Below are 27,080 nucleotides of genomic sequence, written 5' to 3'. Positions count from 1 at the left end.
TACAAACTGAAAAAAACATGACTACATTCTTAAGCACTGCCGCAGGCATCTTTGCTAACAGAAAGTTATGCCATTAAGTTAGTATGTACACTGAATTAAAACAAAATAAAACAAAAACTTCTTTAGGTAAAAAAACACTTCATGGAACACAAAGATACGGTTCTGTTGCTAACACATTTTTTTTAAAAAAGCTAATACTGCATAAACTCAGTTGGTATCAATAAAATAGACAACCAGGCAAACCAGACAGAAACAGCAGCCAAAGAGAAACAAATGAGGATGTTACCTCCATTTCATACATGGGTGGCCCCAGGATGTCTTTTAAAGCGTGGAAATCAATTAAAATTGGCATTTCAGGTGGGAGAGCCAGGTCAGCTGCATCACTGATGGATTCCGGTTTTGCATCTTCTGTGACATGCTCTTTGCAATCTAAGAGAAGAAAATCTCATTTAGGATACATAGCAGCCTTTCTTGGTGCAAGAATAAAATATTCAAAGAAATGCTCACAAAGTTCATGAAAGTCTGCTTAAACCATCTTTCACAAAAATCTTGTAAAATAAAAGATAATATGGCATCAAAATTTAATTAAGCCAAAACATGTTCTAACCATTCAGCAGAGATAACTAAATCTAGAGCACTGACAGATGCGACTCACTTGCTTAAATGCATTTTAAACTAGGTCAAATATCAAAACACATTAAGTTCATTTAGGACGTGGCACTTTTTATCACATTTGTGCACAGAACCAGTATTTGTAGAAGACTAATGTTTAATGTAGTGTAATACAGAATATGGAGCTGAATGTGGAAACACTGAAAGCTCAGCAACTACTGTTGTTTTTACGTATGTTTTACATGTGCCCTCTGTGGTCTCCTTCTGCAAGGATTTAAATGCTTAACTTCTGACACTAATAATTAAGTTCTGTCAAATAAAGTAGGAGCAATTTGGCCAGATTTGCATACAGTGCTTTGCCACATGGCTGTATCACCACAATGAGTAGAACAAACCGTATTTTGTTACTGGCTTATGGAAATTTTTAAGTATTTTCAAAGCTTTGCTTTTAACATAGAAAGAATTCTCATTTTATCACGTTTAGTTATTAAATATTACCTGTCCTAAACTTCCTTTTAAGCCCGAATTAGGCAAATAATTTTCTGGGTTTCAACTGTTTTATCATGATACAATGCCTTAGGGCACAGTTGCTGCATTGTATTCTCACGGCAGTTGCACTAAAATAGGAAGGAGCATTTCACATATTTTTGTGACTCCTAGAATTTCTTCTAGTGTCAAAGTCTAGATAAGTGTCTCATAAATCTCAGATAGTTTTTCAGTACAATATCAGGTAGGGTTACTGTAAACAAGGATGACTCCCTGGAGAGGTCTGAAAAATTATTCCATCTGCTTCTGCTGAAGTTCACTGTACAAATACAATGACTGATGCAAACTAATGCTCCTCCACTTGCCAACTTCATCATAAAACACAGGAATCAAAGGAGCGAGGAAGGCAAGACAAAGCTGCCAGTGTATTCCAGTCATGCATTTCTGAAAAGCGCTAACCTGACTGGACAGCATCTCTCCCAGCATCAGCTCTGCTGTGGCAGGTGCCCTCTGGTTTAGAGCCTACGATCAAATAGTGTCAAAAGCCTGATGTTTACAAAGCCTTGAAAACAGATGCTCCACTTAGAGTTAATCATCAGATTTAATCAATGTAATGGTGGAAATTTTGTGGTTCTACCACCTAACAAATTTCAACTTGTATTAAAAACCCACAAGCCAGAAGGCACTCAGCTGAATAAACACACCAGGCACCATGTTACTATTTCGATATACTACAAATGATATACAAATGATGCTTTAGCAAATTAGAATCTACAAGGCAAGCTTGTAGCTTGCTCTCTTATACTCACAATTCACGACCTATGAACTGTGGAACCTCAATGCGACATCAGTAACTAACAAATGTGCAAAGCAAAAATTATAGGTCCTTATATGCAAATGAAGACAAAGAAAAATCAAGAAATAATTGCAAATGAAACTATTAAGAGACAGCAACTTGATTAACTGTTCTTCCAGAGACATTCATTACATGAAATAAAAAAAAATCATCACTATGCACAACTGCACAAATGTCCGCTAATCAACAGGGAAAAAAATACCCAAGAAATAAATTTAGGCTACAAACGCCATTACTTGCATCAACTTGCAAATATTTGAGGATATTTCCGAGGTTTATTTTAAATACTTGGTTATTTCCAAAAGACTGAGTGAAAACTGAACAAAAATATTTTCTTAAAGTGTCCTACTTTCATACCCTCCCAACAAGTGACACGTTCTGCTAAAAATACAGCACATTCTTAGTACAAAATAAAACACACTTTGCAGACTGCACCATTCTATACATGTCTTGGTAATACCAAAGTTTAACTATGGAGCCACCTGTCCCTTGGACTCCCTTTTGTTAATACAGCTTTTTCTTATGGACAGCTTCAGTTCCAGAAGTAACAAAGGCAACTCTTCACAGCTCGTTTTCTCTGGGCTTACTGCAAATTGGGTGTCAACCAAAAATGCTGGCATTTTGCCCTCTTTTGAAGCACAGGGTTTACTGTTTGCACTTGGCTTTAGCAAACTGCAAAACCAGTACTAATTTTAAGAGCATCTACTTTTAACATTACAAATACCTCTCTCACCGGATTGAGATGTCTTAAGGCAGCTTTCTTTTTGTTCTTTGCTTTACTATTAAAACGTTTCTTCTTAGAGTATCAGCTGTGCTGTAAACCTACTTTTCATTTATTTTATCAGAAGGCTTGAAGAGCAGAATGACATTTTTATCCAGCAATTGCATTAGGCTTTTTAAGCACTTTTTAGACACGGCTACCCTTCAGTTTACGGAAATACTTAAAGAATATGACTTGTCAAAATTACCATCAAAAAAGTGACAGTAGCAAAAACACCTGGTACTGCTTGATGCTAGTAAGTCTGGCTGCCACAGCTCAAAGGCTCAGTGTTCTGGTTGAAGAGCAAGTTAAAAAAAATCTGTATTTGACTTCAGAAAAACCCAGCATAGAGGAAAGAAGGTAGACAAGGTGTACATAATATAAATGGAAAACATGAATAACTATATCTTAAGAACTCTTCCATTGAATGCAGATGGGACAATTTAAACTGCACAGTCACTCACGCATGCACAGCCACTGCTACTGTGGTATTTGCTTTCTCTAAATCAAACATTCAGAGAAAACTGAGCTGAATCCACTTGACCCTAGACTGACTGGTACACCAGATTCAATCTTGTGGTATTACTGCTTCCACAGACACAATGATGATCTTAGAACATTCAACAAGGTAAAAGAAGATTTGATTTTCATAAGAGGAATATCAAGTTAAGAAAAAAAGGCCAAGTAAAGTTGAAAGATCACTAATGAAAAAATTTTCAGAGACTTATTACAAAAGCTTTTAATAGGAGTAAAACTCTTCTTCATATACTCTTCTAATTATTAGTACTGTTTGTACAAATATCATTTATATTTCCTCCTCCAGGATTTACTCTCTGAAAGCAGGTGGGGACTTACAGACTTGCACGATGCCTTATTTTAAAAGAACAGATAAACAAGTCTCCTTATTTGTCTTTCTCTAAACCAGTCCAGAACTATTCCAGATGTACAGATGTTAAAACCTGAAGGTTTCTTCTACATCAGCTCAGTTGTGGAACCTTTCCCAACATCAAACCAACAGGCATACATTGAACACATTAAGTTAGTGAATATTCTGAAGCAAAAGTAAAGCCACTAAACCTTTCTGATATCAAAGGTCTTCAAGCAGACATTTATTTTAGAGTAAAACAAAATCACCAGATCGAGTTCCGAGTTAAAGAACCTCTTTCAATAGAATAACTAAAGCCATGCTTATTAAAGAAAAATAGTGATAGATTTATGTAAAACAGCCTAGGAAGACATAAAAACATGCACAAATCATAACTGCATACCTAAGATATGAAACAGATCCATTGTACTTTTGAATTACTAACCTGCCAGGATGAAATTACTCTACTTACGTCCCAAACCATAATTCAGCACTACTTGAACCATGCATAATAAGAATGTCATTATATTTGCAGAGCTTTTAAAAACAGACCCCTTGAGCATAAAAAAGGAGAAAAGGGTGATAAATCAGCTTCCCAGTGACTACATTAGAAGTTTCCTTTTCAATAAAACATGCAAAATATACAAACCTTCTTCTTCACCCACTTCAGCACGATCTGGCTTTGTTTCTTTGTGCTGTCCTTCTGCCACTTTCACGGCCACTGCTCTGCAAATAGCTCCCAGCTTCCGATCCAGCGAGCGGACTCCTGCCTCTCTGGTGTATCTAGCAGGGACACAATTGTTTTACTGGTAGATATTCGTTGTAAAAGAGATTTCTTTTGCATGTAAATACACTTTCTAAAAATACATCCAAATAAAATGATGGGAAAGGCAGTGAGACTTTGGGATACTTTAATCAACAGGAAAAAATATTACATGCCGTATCAAAATAATTGTGGCTTGCTGATAGAACTGTAAAGAAAGAAACTACCAAGTGAGATGAAGGCAAGACTAATACCCGATGACAAATCTTAGTGAATACCAAACAGTGTTCCAATAGCACTGAGCTCTTCTCAGATGCATAGAATTTAAAAAGAAGAACTATTTTAAAACTCAAAATACGGTTCACGGAAAGTTGAGGAACTGACTGTAAAAGAAATAGTTTCTGTCAAGTCTATGAATTCAAAAGAAACACCAGACAATAATACTCACTAAAGGCCAAAATGTGGTCTCTGGTCATAAAACTATTCCAATGCATTAAAAACTCATCCATTGGAAATGAGATAGTTTCAAGTCTGAAAATGCTCTGATCAATACCTTTGCTCTCATATCCAACAAAAAAGTAGTTCTAAGGTATATAAACTATTGAAAAAAAATCTTTTCTAACCTAATTCCAGGTTTTAGACAAATGTGGCCCCTCAAGTCATAAGGAACAAAATGCTAATTTCCATTTTTTCTATGGATATACTTCATTCTTCAAAATAAAGGTTGTCTGCTGCCAAGACCAGGGCTTCACACCTCAAACACTGCAGCAACACCAGCCTCAAGCATTTCTGTTTATCTCTAGTGCCTTGCCAACTGTGACAACACAACTGATTGTGAGCCACGCTCTGAAAGCCAAAGCAAGGAATTCTCTAGAGCAGGAAGGATGATCGCAGAGCCAGACAGAGCTCAGGAAATTGTAACTCCATAGATTACCAATTGTTGAACTTCTGTAGCTCTTAAGGACAGCAAATCTTAAGAAATGTTTTGTGTTATCACTTCATATATTATTTTCTGATTACCAGAAAAAGAAGCTACTTAAACTTATAGTACTGAATAACAGATTTACCTGGTAATTATGTCCAGAGTTGTTACTTGCGGAATCTGTATTTGCTGTGGAGTCAGGCCATGTTGTTCAAGCTGTTTTGGAATCAAGTGTCTATGTGCAATTTCAATTTTTTCTTCTTGTGTGTATCCTTCAAAAGAAAAAGCACATGCTAACTAATCTTTTTGCTTATACACTAAAATATAATCAAATTTCCTATCATTTATAATTGTACCTGATTGAATTTAACAAAAAAAAAACAACAACAAACAAACCAAAACCAACCCAGCTGTTGGTCTAGTACTTCGTGGTTATTCATACCTAATGTGTTTCAAAGACCTTTCTTTATTGGAATCTTAAAAAGATGCATCAGTCAACAGCCAGTTAGAATACAAACGCATCAATTAGTGAAAATATTGTTACAGAATGTATTACTGTATCTCCACATACCTGGAATTGAATTTTCCTATGTGCAAAGCTAAATTTTGTTCTCATGACAGAGGCCATAATGAAGGCAGCCTGACTCATCTCTTTTAATAATTCTCGCCATTCAGTCTAGATTCCTGGTAGGCTCACCTTAAGGAACTGCTTTTCATTTTAGGAAAAACACCCTAACATTGTTTAAGGACTTTGCAGTTGCCATTTTAAGGAAAACACTGAAGTGTTACCTGGAACTTGAATAATTTCCATTCTGTCCAGCAGAGCAGGTGGGATGGTAGCTGTAGTGTTGGCTGTAGCTATAAAAAGGACTTGGGACAGATCGAAGGCTACATTCAAGTAGTGATCAGTGAAACTGTGATTTTGTTCTGGATCCAAGACCTTAGCAAGATTGAACACAAAATTGATACAGTCGCTCAAATTAGAAGTAAATATACATATTTCATTATAATCCATTTGAATTTGTCCAATCCAATTTTACACTCATAAAATATCTTACGAATGTTACAAAAGCCTGATCCTCAATTACCTGCTTCATTCCAATTACTCTGCAACTATATTCACAGAATCACAGAATAACCAGGTTGGAAGAGACCCACCGGATCATCGAGTCCAACCGTTCCTATCAAACACTAAACCATATCCCTCAGCACCTCGTCCACCCGTGCCTTAAACATTCCACACCACATGCAAAAAAAAGTTGTTTCCCCATTAGTTCTTTTTACCATTTTCTAAGGATGGCTGCAGCATTTCTCCAGTCATCAAGTCCCTCCTGCAAGCTATCTCCGTGACCTTTCACAGATGGTACAGAGTGGCCTTTCAAGGACTCTTAGCAGCCTTGGAAAAGCAGCTCATGTGCTCTCATGGGTAGAATTCTCTCATGTAATCCCTGACTCCAACCCTCATCACCTGCTGGGTAACTCTTCTTGCTTTTTATCACATCAGCCTGAGAGATCTCACTGTGAAGACCACAGGAGAGAACACAGACCATCTCAGCCTTATGGGCTGTCACTAAATCACCTTCCCCACTCACTTTGTCCAGCCTTTTACTACTAATACAGTAGTAGAAGCTCCTCTTATTGCCCATGACACTCCATGCAACTCTTAATTTGAAGAGAGTTTTGGCTTTCTTAACACAACCTTTGAATTTTTCTTTTTTTCCCAAATTTTGTGATTACAAAAAAAAAGCAGAGACAAGCTTAATCCAGCACTACAGAGTAGCAACATACAGTATGACCAACCTCAAAAATTTACTGCTTAAGTAGTACTACAGCTTAAATAACAGCATTACCTTCCTATTGCTTCCTGTTGCCTTCATAGCACTACTACTTATATGTGCTAATGCAACACTTGCATACATTTAAGCTATTACTTGAATAAGCTGTTTTTCTACATTAGGGGATAAATATCCTACACATGTGGATTACAAGCGTGCTAAGGTGCCTTCTTGTAGCTTTTTTAAGTGTTGAAAACTGGAAGTTCAGTGCATATAGAAATCTACGCTTGGCTTCTCTATCACCACTTATAAACCAGTTTCATTCCCACACCCCCTTTAAAGTACTGCCACACTTTTCCTTCCCAAATGATGAATTATCAGTGATACACCAACATGAATATTTCTCACATTACAAATAATAGGACCTATGTGTCTCCTTAGAAATAGCACACTGCTGTCAAAATAATTTCTCTGCCTATACCCAAATGAATGCACCCATTGTCTTAGCAACTTGAATTATAGCCAAGAACAGTGTTGATAATTCTAAAAAACTGAATTTGAGCACTTAGGTGGTTAGGAAAGACACAATTCTGAATATTCATTACTCTTAAATTCTGTGCAGTCTTCAAAAAGTTAAAAATCTTTAGATCTGTTGTGATCATAAAACATATCTAAACTTGTAAAATACTGGTTTTGCACAATGCCAGAAACACAGCAGAAACTTTTTAAAAAAAGGAATGACTTCTGATTTTATTTTGAAGTGCTGAACAGATTTAAGACTAATACTTGGTAATGCATTGCAGCTAGAATAAAATCTAAGTTATAAACGCCCTCTGCTAGTGAAATCTTAAAACATACTGAAGCATATACCTAATCTAAAACTAAGGTTGAAACTCAGTGAATGCCATTGTTCACTGGCTATAAGCTATTCAAAAGCTTTTCTTACTCTCTTCAGCAGGCAGCCACTATAATTTACTCCCTTCTTTACTGACAAAGGCAAATGCCTTGAAGTATCCTGACTAGCCAAGTACACTGATGCATAATTCAACCATACCTCAACTAGTCCTACAATCTAGCCCTAAAACGTAGGGGGACACAACAATAGGCAGTGTATCCAAGCACAGCATCTACAAACTTTCTCCAGAGAATGCAGATCTAGTCTTCCATTCAAAGTCTACTCCTGCAAATTATTCAAATTCAACTCATCCTTTTTTTTTTTTTTTTTTGGTAAAAACACTGATAACATGGTATTTCCACAAAATTCCAGGTGAAGCACTTGCAACTACTTCCAAAGATGCTGAAAACCAACATATTCTAGCAGACTAAGTTGGGGTTTTATAACATTTATCTACACACATTCATCCCTTTTTAGTCTGCAACTAGAAATCCTTACGAACCCTAGTAAGTGCTAAGCTGGTGATTACATTATTTATAAATACATACAAAATACTGATACTGTACTCAGGCACAAACTGTACTATCCAATAAAGGAAAAGGAAACTGTAATCAAGGGCTAGAGTTTCTCTGTACTAATAAAATTTGTCATGGTAACTATTTCTTAAAATAAGACATAAAATAATAGCATGCCTACGCTTTTAAAACAGATTTTCCAAAGCAAATAGAACCATTCTTCAGGTTGGTGTCTGTGCTAAAGTTATCAAAGATATTCAACTAATACAAAAATATTAGGTACAAAAAGAACATTCAGTGAACAAAAGATCCTGGTTAATTTACGGCTGACAGCTCACACGCATACAAAGCCTTCTCTGTATTTACTACCACAAAACCCAGAATAAGTTCCATGAACGTTTAATTCCCTGGCTATGCTCCTGGTCTAATTTTCCTGCATACAAAAACTCACTATCAAGCACTTGGATTCATTTCCGTCTTCTTCTGTTTTAAACAGAGGTCATCTAAATTTAGACTAAAACATTCTCTTGCAGATGAACAGTAACTGGAAATAGGAAGACATTCTGTCTTGCTTAGGCAATAACTCTGCACAAGCACCAGGAATAAAAGAATAAATACATATCTGGCAATTATAAAACATCGAGCTTTGCTTCCAAACTTACAGGGTATAGCTATTTTCTTCTTGAATATATCCCACTGTAGACAGTCAGTGAGAATTTAACACACCTACACATCAAGGACAAAAAGATGTGCCTTCTCTACTTAAGGATGGCACTTACCAAACAGGAAGCAGCAGTCTGAAAAACAAGTGTGCCAGTTAGGTGGCTGCTTACTATTGTTTGTTCTCCTACATAATAGCCACCTTTGGTCAATCTAGATAGACTTTCCAACAATGTAAACCACACCAGGCAGATGAAAATTAAGCTGTTATGTCCAGGCATAACAGTTCTGGCATGAGTTCTCCATTAGAAGAGGTAAGACACCTGCTTCAGGATGTTTAGACAGCAGTAGAGGGATATACAGATCTCACAGGGGAGAAGCCCAGGCATGGTTAATAGAGTAATTACTTCTCCAGATGCAACTAATGGTCAATTAGCAACGACTTACATAAAGACTGCAGCCCAAGCAGACAGTTGGAAGCTAACTTGACAAGCCTCAGCTAGAATAATCCATAGCAGGAGCTGAGTTGAATAGCACCAAGAATGTGGTTTTAAAAAATGGAAAAAAGAAATATTCCAAAGCAGCAACAATGTATCAAAAAAATCAAACACGAAAAAATAAAAAAAATTTAATTCCATTTGCCCTCGGGCACTTGATATGATAGAAGAACAGAAATGCTAATTCTCTACTGCAAGACAGGAAATGTAAAATAAATTAAAACAGCAAAGTTTGAATAAAATTAACAAAATTACAGATCTGGATTCATGATTGGAACACTTCCAAAAATAGTTATTCTCTTTCCAAGAAATGCCAAATTATTGCTTTATAAGTGAATTTGACTGTCCAGCAAACAACACCCAACATGCTAACACAATTTCATTGTCCTGTATTTTTTATCCATGCATTGACTAGATTTATGCCAACTTCACTCAATATCTAAAGGAGAAATGACAAAAGCAATCTCAGAAACAGAGCTCATTACCATTAACAGCAAAGAGTAAATAAAATCATGCAAGTGAAAAGTACAAAGAAAATGCATTTAAACATTTGTTACACTCCCCTAGTCTTGTTTTCCTTGCACTTAGAGGCTTTTCATCTACCCCAGAAATCTGTACTACACACTCAAGAAATATACGGGGTAAAGGACCATAACTGTCATATTTAAAAGCTAAAAAAGTGAAGCCATTGTATTTTTCTAGCACATTTAAATTATTACTAGTTCGTGCTAACAGGCAAAGATCAAAACAGAGCTCTCAAATCATAACCTGTTCATACGCGGATTTTCAGAGAACTAGTTGGTCTTGTCAAAACAGTAATTTTACACTACCTAGCAGGAAGAAAATAAAGATATCTGTAGAATGTCAATTAACATTTCATTTGCAGTAAGTCATAGAGCATACAGATGAGCCTATGACACCTCAAATTAAGGAGCATTTTTCATATTCAAACCACTGTATTAAGCACTGTCAGTCAAAGAGAGTCATTACGATGATTTGGTAGGCAAATATTACCAGAGCCACTTTCATTCCCACCTACAACTGCCCAGCTACAGAAGCTACCACACCTGATGTCTAACAACTGAGATGCTTCCAGGATTATGCTCTAAGTCATTTCAGTGGAAGCGAGCCAGGCTAGCCAACAAAATTTGCATAAATGTATTTTATTAATCCAATTCCTTTTGACTGAAACAAGTAAAGAACAATCACAGAAGGAGTTCAGCTGAAACAGTGATAAGATCCTATAGCCATAAAGAAAAAAAAAAAAGAGTGAGATAGTGTAAAAATTCAGCAGTATAAGGGAATTCTAAATGTGCACCTGTGGTACTTCTGCTCTGGACAGCCTCAAGCATTTCAGCCTAGCCCAGCCTTGCTGCACCATTACCTTCATCATTCCTTCCTTTCCTCATCATCAGTGCTAGTACAGGAAGATGTACACAGCCTTCTGCACTACGATGCTGGGGAAGTGCAACGTTCTTTGTCTCTTCCCCATCCCTGAGTTGTTGCTCATTTCTCTCCCCAGCAAACTGCTAGAATGAAATTGCTGAATGTGCAAGTCAGCGGAAGAAGGAATTGTACTGGGATACCATCATGTACTATATTCCCAGGAAAAAGAAGACAGAAGGAAAGTTCTGGCAACTCCTTATTGCTCTCTCTGCTACAGACTCCTCTGATACATAAAGCCTGCAAGGCAAAGGTCTCAATTAAACTTCAGGATCACTGAAATTTTAGCCTCCTGAAATGCCAACAACTAATCTAAATAATAACACCTCAACAATTGATGGATTTACAAAATATTCCAACAAGTGTCTCGTTCACCGAAGCCCTTACTTGTATCTCCTAGATTTTTCAAGTCAACTTTAACACCTCTAAACACTTGTGATAAAATAACTACACCACATACTTCAAAATTAGATTAATTTATATCTTGGCCTGAGTCCCAGAATTTCAGAAGAAAAACCACATTGAGTAGCTGACTCTGATAGAAAGCAAATACCACGTCAAAATCAGTCAAGGAGTGAGGATCTGTGATGTAAACAAAAAGCTTAAGTTCAGAAAGTCAACTACACCACTAATTAAAGCATTGCTAACAAAACATGCAACTAGTCCATATTACATGCTAGGTAAAATGCTTAGCTCCAGTATAAGCCTGCACCGTCAAAAGCTTCAAAAACACACTAAAATTGTTCCAAGAAAGAAATGGAAAGCTCCAAGTCCAGCTACCATCTGGCTGCTCTACAGTTCTTTCTTATAGCATTTGGTCACTAAAAACCAATGTCTTTAAGTCCCCCAAATAAGTGATGTCTAAGGCTTGAACGTAAAATAATACAAAAAGCTTAGAAGAAAATACATCCTTGTATTTAAGTATAGATCACTGAGAATAAAGGGATCTCACTTTGCACACTATGTAATAGCATTTGCATTGTGCACAAGTAACTTACAGAAATCCAACGTCAAAATAGAAGGTGGCATTTGAACAAAAAAGCTGGCACTGTCCTGCTCTCTTTTGTCCAGTGAATGTTCCTTTCCTAGTCCAGTATTTTAATTACAAACGAAACAACGGTTGTAATCTAACATCTCTTACCTCCAGCAAGGCTGCTGCAGGATCCCCCTGCAAGCTCTTCCCTAGTTTATCAACCTCATCCAACAGGAATACTGGATTGTTAACCCCAACAGTCTTCAGTCCATTGATTATTCTGCCAGGCATGCTGCCAACATAGGTGCGTCTGTGAGAAGTAAATGTATATGAGGAAAGAGAGGCCTGACATATATAACAGGAGTAGAAACATCAAAAATGAAACTCAAATATAAGAATAAGCAGTAAAACTTTTTGGAACTAGTTGATAAAAGTACGGAATATGCATCTGAACTGATATAAACAATTATATCAGCAGAGGAAACTTTCAGTTCCGTGGTGTACTAGTTGGTCTGGAAGGATAAACATATGTATTAAAGTATATCCAAACTTTATGGCTCGCAGACATTTTACACGGTTCCATGCAAACATCCTTGTACTGTATGAACAAGCAGAAGCAGATTTGGGAACCTCATTAATACCAACAGTTTAATAATTATAATACTGGGGTTTTGTCACCACAACAGAATCTACACAGCATGTTACAAATTAGGGCAAAATTCCCCACATGCTGAACTGTCTATATCCCCTGTATGTACAGAATATTCACAAAGAATAATTGTATCTATGATGCCATTTCAACATGAAATACACAGTGCAGCAGAATAAAAAAATTATGAGTCTGAATTTATTCAAAGATGGTAAAAACTTTTCCTAACAATGCATAGAGCAACTATGGTTTCCATAGATATATATCTATATATATATATATCTTGTTTGCTGCATTTATCACAGCCTCTTCTGCTTGTGCCATAACTAAACAAAATACTGAAATGAAGAGTATGAAGTACTGGTCACCCAAGAAGAAAGAGATACACAAAGTGCTGAATTATAGTACCCATCTCATGACCATAACAAAGCAGATAGGCAGAACAAGCCTGCTCTGCCATATGATCTAATACAGTCCAAAATAAACAGGACAACATTTAGAAAAACAAAATCAAAAATACCACGGGAGTAATTTCAAAAGATACTACAGACTTCAAATATAAAAAAAAACAACTCAAGCCACACAGCAACGGTGTTAGCTCCATGTAATATTTAACCACCGAAGAAACAAATTGCAATTATTGTTTTTACTTCTAGATCTGAGCAAAAATAAAAGTCTTTAAGATCTTCTAAATAGCCAGAAACGCATCAAAATTTCAGTTTGCCTATTACCACCTTCATGAGACAGCTGCTAAAGTCTGGAGCAGCCAGCAGGCAATAGTTTTATCACTTCACTGCTTTCGTTTTAGTCTTACTCTGCAGCGAGTGAGTGGGTTCTTCACCAGTAAGGATTACACTACATAACATTTATTACAAATCAAGAATCTGCATGGGGGAGCTATTATACTAGTGCACCACTTCGTTCTCCATCTGCACATAAGCAACCTTGCCAAAAGAATGCAATGGTTCTAAAAAAACGCAATCAGAAAACTACAAGATTGAAGCAGAACTAAAGTTCTCTGAAGTGAATAATTTACCAGTAGAATCAAATTAATCATTATAGCAATCTGGGGGCTTATTTGGGGGTTTTTTTGTTGTTATTTTTTTGTTTATGGTTTGGGTGGGTGGCTTGGTTGGTGGAGGTGGTCCTATTGTTGGTGGTCGTTCTATTGGTGGTGGTGGTTTGGTGGTTTGTTGTTTTTTTTTTTCTCCACAAAAGGTGTTTAGTGCACTAGTAAATAATTTTATATGCTTCAGAGACAATGCAGCTTGACTTTTTAATATTCTACTTCTGCCAGTAACAGGATAACATAATTAGGTGAACATTAAACACTCTTCCTTCTTCCTTGGTACATTATTTCAACAATAGAAACACAGAATCATAGAATGATTTGGGTCAGAAGAGACCTTGAAGATCATTCAGTTCCAACCCCTCCGCAATGGGCAGGGACACCTCCCACTGGATCAGGTTGTTCAAAGCCTCATCCAACCTGGACTTGAACGCTTCCAGGCATGAGGCATCCACGACTTCTCTGGGCAACTTGTGCCAGTGCCTCACCACACCCTAACAGTCAAATATTTTTCTTAATATCTAATTCAAACCTCCCCTGTTTGAGTTTAGAACTGTTCCCCCTCATCCTGTCCCTGCACTCCCTGATGAAGAGCCCTTCACCAGCCTTCCTGTATCCCTATTTAAGTACTGTAAGGTCTCCCAGGAGCCTTATCATCTCCAAGCTGAACAGCCCCAACCCTCTCAGCCTGTCCTCGTATGGGAATGTATCTACCTTTTTAACAGCAAAGCTATTCCTCTCACAGGTGAAAGCAGCTGTTTGAGGTTTGTTTTCTTCTAGTGCAACAAGGCCTGTGCTGTGCCCTCCTACCAGCACTGCTGCACAGGTGAGGAGTCACACCTTTTCTCACACAGGTGCACCTGAACAAGTCCCCATCGCAGCCCTATGCCAGAAATAAACTACCCAAACTTCTAGAAATAGAAAAGCAAAGGCAATATAGTGCTTCACACAGAGGTGAGAGAAAGAGCGAGCTTCACAGTGATCTCACCAGCACCACTATAAATAAATGGTGCAATTGCGTCTTTCCTTTTTGAGAATAGAAAACCACACCCACATGCCCCAGAGAAGATCATAAGTGCTCCTGTATAAAACAAAACATTAGTACTGAGGAGATCTTAAATGCAGCGAGCTGCTTGGATAGAAGTTCTATGTCATCCTTCAGGGTGGGTTGGGGTTTTTTAATTATTTTTTTTTAATACAAGTTAACAACAAGCGCAAACCAGCGAACTTTAATGTATGGTATAGACAAGCAGTAAATGCAAACAACAGCTGGAGGATGTCTAATAGAACAGTTCTGGGTTTGTACCAAGATGATTATTTCATTTTGGGAATGCAGAACAGTGGCTGCTACTCTTCATCTGATCAAAAAAAGGATTCACAAACACCAGCTGCAGGCACACAACCCACAGCAAAATGGCAAAGCCTGGGCGTTTCTGATTGCCCTGGTTACACGTCACACGGACCAGCACACTTCTGAAACACCACTCCCCACGCTGCTGCCCTCAAATATCTTCCTTTTTGCCTGCTAAATCTATCAGTCTGCACCTTTCACCAACAACAGTAATAAGCAGCCAAAGTGAAAGCTATTTCAGGCAGTATTTGCCTGCAAATGAAACTGAACCACAGTTTGTTTGTTTATGTTCTAGTACATTTAGTACATTTTTTTAAATGTTGAGTACATTAGTAGGTACAGAGAGTATCATTCTGCAATGCTAGTGGAATCCTCGAGCTTTAAAGCCTAATAAGGAGCTGTTAGGAGAAAAAGCATGACTCCTAACAAGCAATGTTAGAAAACCAGCCTACTTAACAGTAAAACTCAGAACAGCAGCCTGCTTCCTCCAGTTTTAGACCACCTCTGCCATTCTTTTCTGTGCCACCAGATGCACAATATGGATTCACTTGACCAGGAATAACTTGAAGGATTTATTCACGCAAAAGGACATTACAGAGACAGGTCTAGAGAAAAGCTGTAGTTTCAATTAAATCATATTCTGAGAAGCAGAAAAGCAGGACAAAACAGGAAGTAGAGTTAAAAAAAAATTATGCAACAGTTGCATTTGATTTTAACAACAAAAAGCTTGCAAAAGCAGTTGGTTACAAGGAACTCCTTGCACTCACTGCTTTGAAGTTTTTTTTATATTTGTTGAAGGGTAACCACATGACATTCTTGCTAATTCTAGACAGCATTTTCCTTTGCCGATGAAAAAAAAAACCTGTCTTATCTAACACTTCCCGTCAGCTAACTTCAAGTAAATATTTAACATGAACTTATAATTTCTAACATGCATTAATAGTTTAATAATGCTGTCAAAAATATTACAATGACAGGCACAAACATCTGGATTTAAAAGTTTGTTAAAGCCTTACTACCACAGGACTCTAGCTGTCTTTATTCTTTATTAGGTCTAAGCACAAGACAGAAAGCCAAACAAAACAAAATTAAACAAAGAGGGGGAAAGGAATTACTGGCAACTGAGTAAAGGTCAATGAGAGTTTTACTCATTAAGTCTATTTCAAAGATGTGGTTTCCTTGTTACAAAGCCTCCAGTCCTGCTCTGTCCCACAGAAGTTACTTATGTCTATAATGCTTGGCATTCAACAGCCTCTAGCGGTTTCAGTTCGAATAGCAACATCCCTGGAGGTGTTCAAGGCCAGGTTGGATCCAGTGGGAGGTGTCCCTGCCCATGGCAAGGGGGTTGGAACTAGATGATCTTTAAGGTCCCTTCCAATCCTAAGTATTCTATGATTCTCTGTTGTGGAATCACATTTTTAATTGTTTTAAGGATCCATACCATAAGCAATCGTGTACACACGTGCAGAGTGCTGCCCTGTTAAAACAAATGCATCTACAAACCTTCAGTGGCTGCTGGGTACATTGACTGAACCTAAACTAAGAAAGAAACTACAGGTAATTTTTTCAAGCTACAAACTCTAGGTGTCAAATGTGTCCAAGTACAGTTGCGCTTGATCATCTCAAAGGTCTTTTCCAACTTTTCCAACCTAGTGATTCTAAGAATCTATGATTCTATGAAAAACAGGAAAATAAAACTCCTGCAAATCTGCAACAGAATATGTGCAGGAATAAATGCATGTTGCTCAATGGTGCTCAGCTAAAGGGTTACAAAACAACTCAGAATTTTCAAGTTGTCATCAAGTACAAAATCCATGTTTTAGTGCTTTTTCATCTTACACCTTCCAGTCTGAGAAGTGACCAGTAGTATATTATTCCCTAGATTCACAGAAATACATTATATTCCAGATTTCTAGAAGTTTAAGCATAGTTCAGCACAAGGTTTCACAGTAAGTCTCCCACATTCCTTCCAGATAGGACTGTCAGCTTCCACAACCCATTCACACATGCCACTAGCTTACATAGTCCAAAGTCTGAAGTCTGATATCACAAAACGACCCTTTATTATGGCACTTCTTTTAAGTTTTCATTAAAATTACACAGGGAAGTGATAAGAATAACAAGGTCCTTTCTATGCCTTGAAAAAACGACAGAATAACCTGGAACTGAAGAAAGAATGATGGTGTATTCTAATGATTGAAAGTAGCAGCACAGGCACTGGGAAAAATTAACTGCTGCATGTCATCAAAGAAGTAACAGACAGCTTTAATTTACAATAATTTACCTACTGTTGTAAGGTGAAATTTTATTCAAGAACATTACTTTAAAAGGAACAAACCATATAGTTTTAAAGATCTTTAGAACATTAACAAATTTATCATTCCAAATTTCCTACACTGCATGTAATAAGCATGAAATATGTTTAATGGAACCAAAAATGCTGCACTGATGCTTGGCAGTTACTTATTTACATTACCCATTCATTATGCTTCCAGTTGCAAGGAATGGAGAATAGACTAATATAAACAAATGGGCATAAAAGACTAAGAAGTAGACACAAAGAGATGCAAGACCAAAAGCAAGTCTTAAGGAAAGTCACCCAAAAATCCCCTTTGAAATCTTCCAGATTAGGTGCCCTTGCATAAACTTTCTTTTGAAATGGGGAAATAGTACACTAACAAGTCTGAGATATTAACTCAGTTGCTATCCTCTAGCAACTTTTAACTATCACTCTCAGTTTCTCCTCCTGTTTTAGCAACAAACATGGGTATAAAGTAATGCATTGCTACTCACAGGCTATTTTGCACAGTTAAATCTTTACATCCCTCTTTAAAAAGTAGAAAAAGCAGACCCAAATCTTAAGAGTTTGCATCAGACTTTCTACTGAATTGCTTCAAAGTACAGAAGTGGCCAAAGATGAAATTAAACACCAAGAAAAAACAATGAATCACTACCATTGTTTGAAATAAGCAAAGTTTCTCTGTATTAGGTAAACAATGAAAATAATCACACATTCTGTAATAAACAAAAGAAAAAAAATCACAGTTAGTAAAGGAAATAGTAGTTACCTGTGGCCTCGAATATCAGACTGATCACAGACTCCTCCTAAAGCAATTCTGTGGAATTCTCGACCCAAAGTCTTTGCAATTGATCTTCCAACACTAGTTTTACCAACACCTGGGGGCCCCACAAAGCAAAGAATGGGTCCTTTGAGGTTGTTTTTAAGCTGTCGAACAGCTAAGTACTCCAGAACTCTTTTCTTCAACTTCTCCATAGCATAATGATCATTATCCAAAAGAATTCGAGCTGCACGAATTTCAAGACGATCTATCAATCATTGACAACAGAAAAGGTATCAGCACATTTACCTTTAAAAATGGAAACAATTCATTCTATGAACAATAAAAATAAACATATTCTCAAACATGTTCATCAATGCAATCCCCTGGACACACCTATATTTCAGACAATGTAAATAAGGGTATAATTGTCCTTTAATAAGGAAATCAGACATAAGCTGGACACATCACAGTACTGATAATGAATTTTTTTTTAAAAAAACACCTTTTCACTGTGTCACAGATTGAAATCTCGTTCAAATGAACTTGGTGTATATTCTAGAACAGAGATTCAATGATAAGTGAATGTTTCAGTATTTGCTTTCTCACATAAATAAGTCTGCTACTCTAAGTTCTTCTCAAAAGACAAATTTATCCCTATGTCTTCATCATCTACTTATGATACGAGTCTAACTATTGTGCAAACAGAACAAGACCTTACTGGCTTCAAAGGCAGGATTTACTTCCTATGCAACACTTAAGGTGAGCTATGGAGTCCAAAACATCACCCACGTGAATGCAAATCTACTTCGCTTAAAGTAAAAAGTTCAAACTCCGTGTGACATGGCATAATTTTACAAGATCAAAGAGCAACTTTCACCAAAAAAAACCATTCTGCTAGGACATGAGTGTCCATATATACACCCAACTCATTTTTTAATAATACCACAGAGATCTGCAAAGATCTCTAGACAAATCTTTTACAATTTGATGATTGAAGAAAATATTTACAAGAGCTTAAAAAAAGCCAAAATTCATTGCCACACAATCTAAAAAGGCAAAAGATAGAGAGATGTTTCTGCTGGTGTGCTATGCTATATTTCTTTTTAAAATCAGATTTTTTTTTAAAGCCATTCAAAAGCCTCATTCTTCAGTAGCTGCTAGGAGGAATTAAAACCCTATTGTCTAGCAGCACACCTTCTGGAAAGTCATTTTGCCCACTTAATCTACTTGGGTTGGTCAGTAAGAAAAGTCGTGTTTTGTTTTCTACTCTCTCCTTGCTCTCCATTTTTGCATACTGTTCCCATATGTATCACACTCAACTCACAACTTTTGAAAACTATGGTACAATGCTGACATGATACTGAGTTTTTCTACTGCACCTGAATTTGTCATTATTAAAATTAACTACAATTCTGCTTTTTCATCCTTTGTTCCTTACCAAACTCAATTAACTTAAATACCAACCCAGATCCTTCTTCGGGAAGACTCATGCTACAGAAATGTACAAAAGCTTTTTTGTCTGAGATAAAAACTAATTAGATGCTCTTTTCTTCATGATTTTAGATACATGCTAGCACAGATTTTAAATAATAACTCCTTCATTTTTCTGTATAGATATTCTTAATACTTTTTAAATTCACATTCTCAGATATACAACTGAGTTACACAGGTTATCCAGTATGCAGATCAAACTTCAAGCCAGGCAGACTGTAAGACGTAACACATTAATGACATTTTTACAATCAGACAACGAGACAAACATTTGCAAGACAGACTTAAGTACATATTGTTTACATGATGGTTACTTGTCCTAAAATGTCTGTGCAACAATCAACGATAGAAGGGTTTACCCTTTGTACTCTTGTTCCACGGCAATTCTACCATCAGTTCCAAGTAATTTCTTGTCAAAGCATATTCAGGCATTGACTGAGGCATCTTCTTTAATCTGGAAATAACACGTACAGAATTCAGGTTAATCAGGAATTAACTGTGAAGTAAGACTTTTCTGCACCATAAGATATAATAGATATTTAGCAAACTTAGGGGCATAAACGCACCCTCTTACTTTCTGACAATCATAATACTAAAAAAGCAAGTCACTACACTGTCAATTAGGCAATTGCCTTTGCATAATATTGTCACTTATAGGATACAAAGAGAAATGAAGAAGAGTCAGTGGCCTATACATACATAATGCATGCACCACTCTATATGCATCTTCAGTGAAAAAGAGGTTGTTAAGCATCCTATTACCACAGATAGCACAGTTATCCTCTCACCAATAAATAAGAGGGGGCTAAAAATAAAGACTCCATCACCAGGTCAGTTTGTTCATTAATTATTAATAACCGTGGCGTTATTTAGCATTTGAGATGTTCAGTTTTCAACACAGAGGCTTGGAGCATACAGCTCAGTGTTACATTAATGCATGAACAACATCTAGAAAACTGTATTTCTTTGTCATCACCTCTGATGTTCCAAAAAGATGAAATGATTAAAATTCATGAGCAAAACCAGTGCTCTATTAGATTTTTTTTTAAATCATTTCCAAAATACAACCAACGCAAACATATCAATAAATAAGAAAAGGTTAATATAAGATTTATTTTGAGAAACAAAAATAAGAAGAAACTACTCTTGGAAAGTCTCCTACCTCTTTATTTCCTTAAGACAAACTTTAAGAGCTTGTTCTGACATACTGGATGTTCTAATCTTTTTTTCCAGCATGACAACATCGTCATGATCTTCTTCTTCCTCATCATCTTCTGTAATGTTTGGAATGTGATTGATTCTTCTATTAGGACGAATAGCTACAACCTATGAAATGGAACACAGAGCCAGAAAATAGTACCAGGTTTTGGTTTTCAAGTAAGCGTGTGCTTCAGCTTTGAATGAAAACCATGACTAAAACATATAAGGTGCTGGGACAGCCTCCATCACAGAAAAGTTCAGAAGACTGTAATCCAATAAATAACTTCACAAGGTCTTGTTGGCACTGCTTTAAAAAGTTACAGTTCTTATTTTACTGTATGTATTTACTAAGTGCATTTATTGTGTATCCTAAATTAGTGGACAATGGAAGACAAGAACTAAACCGAAGGGAGTTATTTGTGACTTTTTCAGCATCGTGGCCCATCCTGTTAAGGACAATAAGCCTAATCTTTACAGAACAGATAAATCTTCACTGCTACCTTTTTTTTTATTTTTCAATTACTTCCTGTTTACTAACCTGCCTAAGTATAGTTACACGCAGCAAGTCTAGCTGAGCAAGCTACATTTTACAGCACACATTCTTTATCTGTATTTCAAAAGCTCAATTCACCTGCAATGCCATTAGTAAAAGGTACACCTTTCATTGCATGAGGCAAAAGTCAGTGCATTCATACCATGCGAATAAAGGCATAGGCACCAAATGACTCTCTGAATGAACCAGAGCATTTATTCAATGTCAGAAAGTGAGCAAATTAAAATAAATAAATGAGTAAAACAAAATAAATAAAAGAGGTAAAGCTCTGGCAGTTTGTAAAAAATATTTTCTGTTTTAGGCATTATCTAAACTGCTCCAGGCTGGCTACAAAACATTATGGCTATAGATTAAAACATTGCACAGATTAAAATCATGCAGCATCTTTAAAAGTGCGTCTTTATACTTATTTAGGATGTGTAAGTATCCCACATTTAAAGGTCCATACCCTTTTATCATCATCCTGTTTGGGCTTTCTTGTTTTCTGAAGCAGCTTCAGGCCTTCAATCTGCCTAACAAGCAATGGTATAGTCATCTTGAACCGTTCTTCCAGACTAACAGCATCTAAAATCTAAAAGCGAGAAGTTTTAAGTAGCCAACTAGATCATGCAGATAGATCATCTGTTTGGGAGAGAGGAACACGGAGGCTACTTCTGCTGCCTTTTAAACAGTTAAAGAATAGATGGTTTTGGAAAAAAGGTAGCAAGAAAAGCAATGAGTACACAGTACACAAAACCCAGCCTGAAGGGCCTGGATCCCAAAACTACAAAGCACTCCAAAACAGAAAAGTCTTTTATCCATCTCTTTTTAAAGTGCCTTAATATTTCAGTTATATTTTCTGTGGCAAACATCTATCAGCATTCTATTTTTCAGTAACTGAGCCTCAGGAAAAGAGCTAGCTCTCTCATAAAGTTACAGCACGATCTCTTTAGTTAGCCCAGGGGAGGAAAAAAATAAAAAGAAAAATCACCCTTTGCCTTAACTTTGGTTTTGGCTTGAGTTTTTTTGTTTATTCTGTTTGCCTGTTTAAAACTGCATACACTATTCCTTTCCCCTGTTTGATGAAACTGACACGTGGAAATGAGTAGAATTTGGTTCTTCTGTATTCCCACAGCTTCCACTGATTGCTCTTTTCTTTAGCATTTCTAATTTGAAAAAAAAAAAAAAGACACGGTACATGGGTAATGTACCTTCCTCCAGCAGGATATTCACTACAGTACACACCTTCACTCCAAATTACTGCATTAATTTTTATTTGCTGTGCTTTGAAAGAACCCGACTTATGCTTTTGATTCAAGGTTGAATGTGCAGCACGGGTAGAATCATAGAATCATAGAATAACCAGGTTGGAAGAGACCCACCGGATCATCGAGTCCAACCATTCCTATCAAACACTAAACCATGCCCCTTAGCACCTCATCCACCCGTCCCTTAAACCCCTCCAGGGAAGGTGACTCAACCCCCTCCCTGGGCAGCCTCTGCCAGTGCCCAATGTCCCTTTCTGTAAAGAATTTTTTCCTAATGTCCAGCCCAAACCACCCCTGGTGGAGCTTGAGGCCATTCCCTCTCGTCCTGTCCCCTGTCACTTGGGAGAAGAGCCCAGCTCCCTCCTCTCTACAACCTCCTTTCAGGTAGTTGGAGAGAGCAATGAGGTCTCCCCTCAGCCTCCTCTTCTCCAGGCTAAACACCCCCAGCTCTCTCAGCCGTTCCTCATAAGGCCTGTTCTCCAGCCCCTTCCCCAGCTTTGTTGCTCTTCTCTGGACTCGCTCCAGAGCCTCAACATCCTTCTTGTGGTGAGGGGCCCAGAACTGAACACAGGACTCGAGGAGCGGTCTCACCAGTGCCGAGTACAGAGGGAGAACAACCTCCCTGGACCTGCTGGCCACGCCGTTTCTGATACAAGCCAAGATGCCATTGGCCTTCTTGGCCACCCGGGCACACTGCTGGCTCATATTCAGTCGGCTGTCAACCAACACGCCCAGGTCCCTCTCCTCCAGGCAGCTTAATTACAAAAGAAAAGGATAAACAATACTTCCAGACACAACAAGCAAATATAGAAATCAAACTAGTAAGCATCAAGCCATAAGCATAATTTTTGCAACTAAATTATTTTGACATATGATGCCAGTTTAATCAGTGTCTCAGTATTTTAAAAATTCCACGCTTCAAGATGTTTTCAAAAATATTTTAAAAAACCAGCCTGTGAAGCTGATGGTATTAAGAGATGTATAATGATCTGTCAGCTGTGGTAAGTAAGCAAGATTTCAACACAATCTGAAGAGAGATTTAGCATCCTTGTTGTGGAAACAGGAAGTCCATGTTGTATTCATTGTTTAACAAAATAAACAATTCCAACACTAACTAGATGAATTTACCTATTATGTGAGTTCTGACATAAACACTTTAAACTTCTTACAAATATTCTTACTCAGTCGCAACACAAGCACATCATGGCATTATCACTGTACAGTCTCAAGTGTGAGCAATTTCAAAATTATCTAAAAGCAATTAACACCTAAGCACCTAACTCCCCTTAAGCAAGTTTAGGAACACAATACCTGAAGCTTCTCTCTATTGGATGTACGGATGATAGATGTCAGTATATCTGGCAAAGCCTCTCTGGGCAGATTGTCCAAAAGACGTCTCAGCTTTGCGACTGCAGGAACAGACATATCCAGCATCTCAACCAACTGTAAGAAATACAATGAACAATATTCATGGTTGCCATTTCTCTTTTTACATTATTTAAGTGTCTGACCTAAAAAGGATTGCATCTTTCACTGTGAAACGTGTCTAGGTACTGTGCCAAAAAGCTACAGAAATAAATACAAAACAAGCTTGCAAATGAGGCACTAACTCAGCAGACGGCAATCAAGACTTTGAGCTTTCTGCTTGTTCGAGAAGTTCAAAAATATAATCATTGTTTGCAACTTTTCTCAATGCCTACATCTCTTATTTCCCACACACATCCTGACTGAAAACTTTCCCAGTTACCTTAACACTACAATGACTCTTTTTCTATATATCCTTTAAACTCAAATTCATTATACCTGGGGACATCTGTTCATAATCAAGGCTCTAGAGGGGATACCAACTTATCAGAGCACCAATACACGCAGTTAGACTCATTCTGCAATGAACTGCATAGACTCCCTGGAACTCAACACAGAAACTCTAAGCTATAACAAAAAAAATTGTAGCAGAAGTGCTGAAACTCCACTAGCAGTCATTGAAAAATAGAAGAACTATAGAAAGAGAAAGTAGATAGGAAGCAAACAACCCCCCCAAATACATGCATAAACATACTGATATATGATACACAGGATTAAAACAATTTACCTGCACTGCATACTTGTAGAATTGTTCTGAGAGCTCTCCGAGTTCCTCCTCAGATTTATGCTGATTAGTAAACTGTTCAAGTCGATCTAACTGTTCAACTTCAGCAACAGGATACGGCTTCTCTTTCAGCAACTGCAGGATCTGGAATCGGCAGAGACCCGTAACCAGCAACGTGTAATGCGGCTTGGGCCAGTTGCTACCAACGACCTGAACTGCCAAGGCAGCAGTGCCAATCCTAAAAACAGATCAAATCCTCATATTAATAGGCACCTTCCACAGAATATTCTGTGTGTCCTTTATCAAGAAGCGATCGAGCTATAGGTTTCAAGAACTTTCTGGGTCACAGTTCCTTATCATGAAAAGCAACTAAATTATACAATTTCCTTTGTAACGCGGATTACAAAACCAAACCCTAAAACATGAAAATTAATGAGCTAACTAATAAATTAACTAAGATAATATAACACAGTTTAGAAACATTATAACACAATTTAGAAACACATGTAATTTGCTCATCATTTAATGGATCCTGCTGTAGACAGAAACACTGACATTTCTGCTTAAGCAGTATACATTGGAAAATAGAGTGTTTGTAATTTACAGTTCTTCAGTGATACTGTCAGCCTCCTGCTGAATGTTTTGGACCCCACTTACCTGTTTAAGCAGATCTGAAAAACAAGTTATTTTCTTGCAAAACCGTACAAAGTCTACTGATAAACTTTTGAGAGCAGGGGTTACCGTGTGTTAGTTTACCCATGCTCTATCCCACGGAAATACAACTCCTCTTCACTTGTGAAGGAGGTCACTACCCCCACTGCTTCTTAGGAAGAAACATGATCAGCAACACCTGTGGCAGCCTTAACATTCCTGGTCTGTGTTCTGTAACCACATTTTAGAATTATAGAATGTCCTGGGCTGGAAGGGATACGAGGGATTGTGGAGCCCAACTCCTATCCCTAAACTGGACAACACCAACATTCACACCATGTGTCCAAGGGTGTTGTCTTAATGCTTCTTGCATATTGTCAGGATTGGCACTGTGACTGCTTCCCTGGGGAGCCTCTTCCAGTCCTCCCACCACCCTCTGGGTGAAGAACCTTTTCCCGATATCCAACTTTCCTGGCACAACTCCCTTTCATTCCCTCAGGTCCTATCACTGATGACCAAAGACAAGAGCTCAGCACCAGCTCCTCCTCCCCCCTATGTGAGGAAGCTGCAAACTGCCAGGAGGTCTCCCCTGAGTCTCCTCCAGGCTGAACAAACCAAGTCACTTCATCTGCTCCTTAAGTGGCTTCTCCTATAAAACCTTCACCAACTTTGTGGCCTCCTCTGGATGCTCCCCAGTCACTTTATATCCTTTTCACACCGTACACCCAAAATTACAACCAATACTCCAAGTGGGGCCAAACAGTGAGGAGCAGAGTGGGACAATCCCCACCCTTGACCAAACCCCAAAACCCGCATTCCATGCTGGTGACCCCAGAGCTCGGTATCCCTCTTGGCTACCAGGGCTCACTGCTGGCTCACATTTAACCAGCCAAAACCCGCAGGGCTGCAGCCCCTCACTCCCCGGCCTGCATGCAGATTTCCTGATGTCCAGCCTGACCCTCCCCTGGTGGAGCTTGAGGCCATTCCCTCTCGTCCTGTCCCCTGTCACTTGGGAGAAGAGCCCAGCTCCCTCCTCTCCACAACCTCCTTTCAGGTAGTTGGAGAGAGCAATGAGGTCTCCCCTCAGCCTCCTCTTCTCCAGGCTAAACACCCCCAGCTCTCTCAGCCGCTCCTCATAAGGCCTGTTCTCCAGCCCCCTCACCAGCTTTGTTGCTCTTCTCTGGACTCGCTCCAGAGCCTCAACATCCTTCTTGTGGTGAGGGGCCCAGAACTGAACACAGGACTCGAGGAGCAGTCTCACCAGTGCCGAGTACAGAGGGAGAAGAACCTCCCTGGACCTGCTGGTCACGCCGTTTCTGATCCAAGCCAAGCTGCCCTTGGCCTTCTCGGCCCCTGGTCCCACTGCCGGCTCACGCCCAGCTCTCCCTCCCCGCCCCGGGGCCCCCGGCACCTGTGCAGGGAGGGCAGGTCCTCGCAGTCGGAGGTGGGGTCGCTGGTGTTGGGGATGACGCCGATGATGGTGCTGCGCAGCGAGGTGCCCTTCAGCAGCCGGCTGCGCACCAGCTGCATGTTCCGCGGCGAGTCCACGCTGGTGCGCATGGTGGAGCCGGGCAGCAGGACGCCCTCGTGGGTCAGCAGCAGCGGCAGCCGCGAAGGGATCTGGATGGCGCTGCCCGCCGCCATGGCCGCGCGGAGACACCGGCACCGCCCCCGGGACCACCCCCAGCACCGCCCC

At 38.5% G+C, this 27,080-nt stretch overlaps 1 protein-coding gene across 1 annotated transcript in view; it reads right to left on the bottom strand.

The window, feature by feature from the left end:
- LONP2 (lon peptidase 2, peroxisomal) overlaps positions 1 to 27,052 on the bottom strand; it is a 36,601-nt gene extending 9,549 nt beyond the window's left edge. The window contains exons 1-12 of the mRNA XM_069868122.1: positions 26,796 to 27,052; positions 24,737 to 24,971; positions 23,956 to 24,087; positions 21,846 to 21,968; positions 20,807 to 20,970; positions 20,004 to 20,098; positions 18,160 to 18,418; positions 12,191 to 12,332; positions 6,054 to 6,204; positions 5,410 to 5,536; positions 4,229 to 4,362; positions 287 to 429 (exon numbers count right to left, since the gene is read on the bottom strand). Of these exons, the coding sequence (XP_069724223.1) occupies positions 287 to 429; positions 4,229 to 4,362; positions 5,410 to 5,536; positions 6,054 to 6,204; positions 12,191 to 12,332; positions 18,160 to 18,418; positions 20,004 to 20,098; positions 20,807 to 20,970; positions 21,846 to 21,968; positions 23,956 to 24,087; positions 24,737 to 24,971; positions 26,796 to 27,028 (1,938 nt within the window). The 5' untranslated portion in view covers positions 27,029 to 27,052. The remainder of the gene's footprint in view (positions 1 to 286; positions 430 to 4,228; positions 4,363 to 5,409; positions 5,537 to 6,053; positions 6,205 to 12,190; positions 12,333 to 18,159; positions 18,419 to 20,003; positions 20,099 to 20,806; positions 20,971 to 21,845; positions 21,969 to 23,955; positions 24,088 to 24,736; positions 24,972 to 26,795) is intronic.
- Between the last annotated feature and the right edge of the window lie 28 nt (positions 27,053 to 27,080).

This window comes from Phaenicophaeus curvirostris, chromosome 14, assembly GCF_032191515.1.
Source record: "Phaenicophaeus curvirostris isolate KB17595 chromosome 14, BPBGC_Pcur_1.0, whole genome shotgun sequence".
Classification (NCBI taxonomy): domain Eukaryota; kingdom Metazoa; phylum Chordata; class Aves; order Cuculiformes; family Cuculidae; genus Phaenicophaeus; species Phaenicophaeus curvirostris.
The sequence above is the reverse complement of the archived record's forward strand: the minus strand, read 5'-3'. Positions and strand labels throughout refer to the sequence as shown.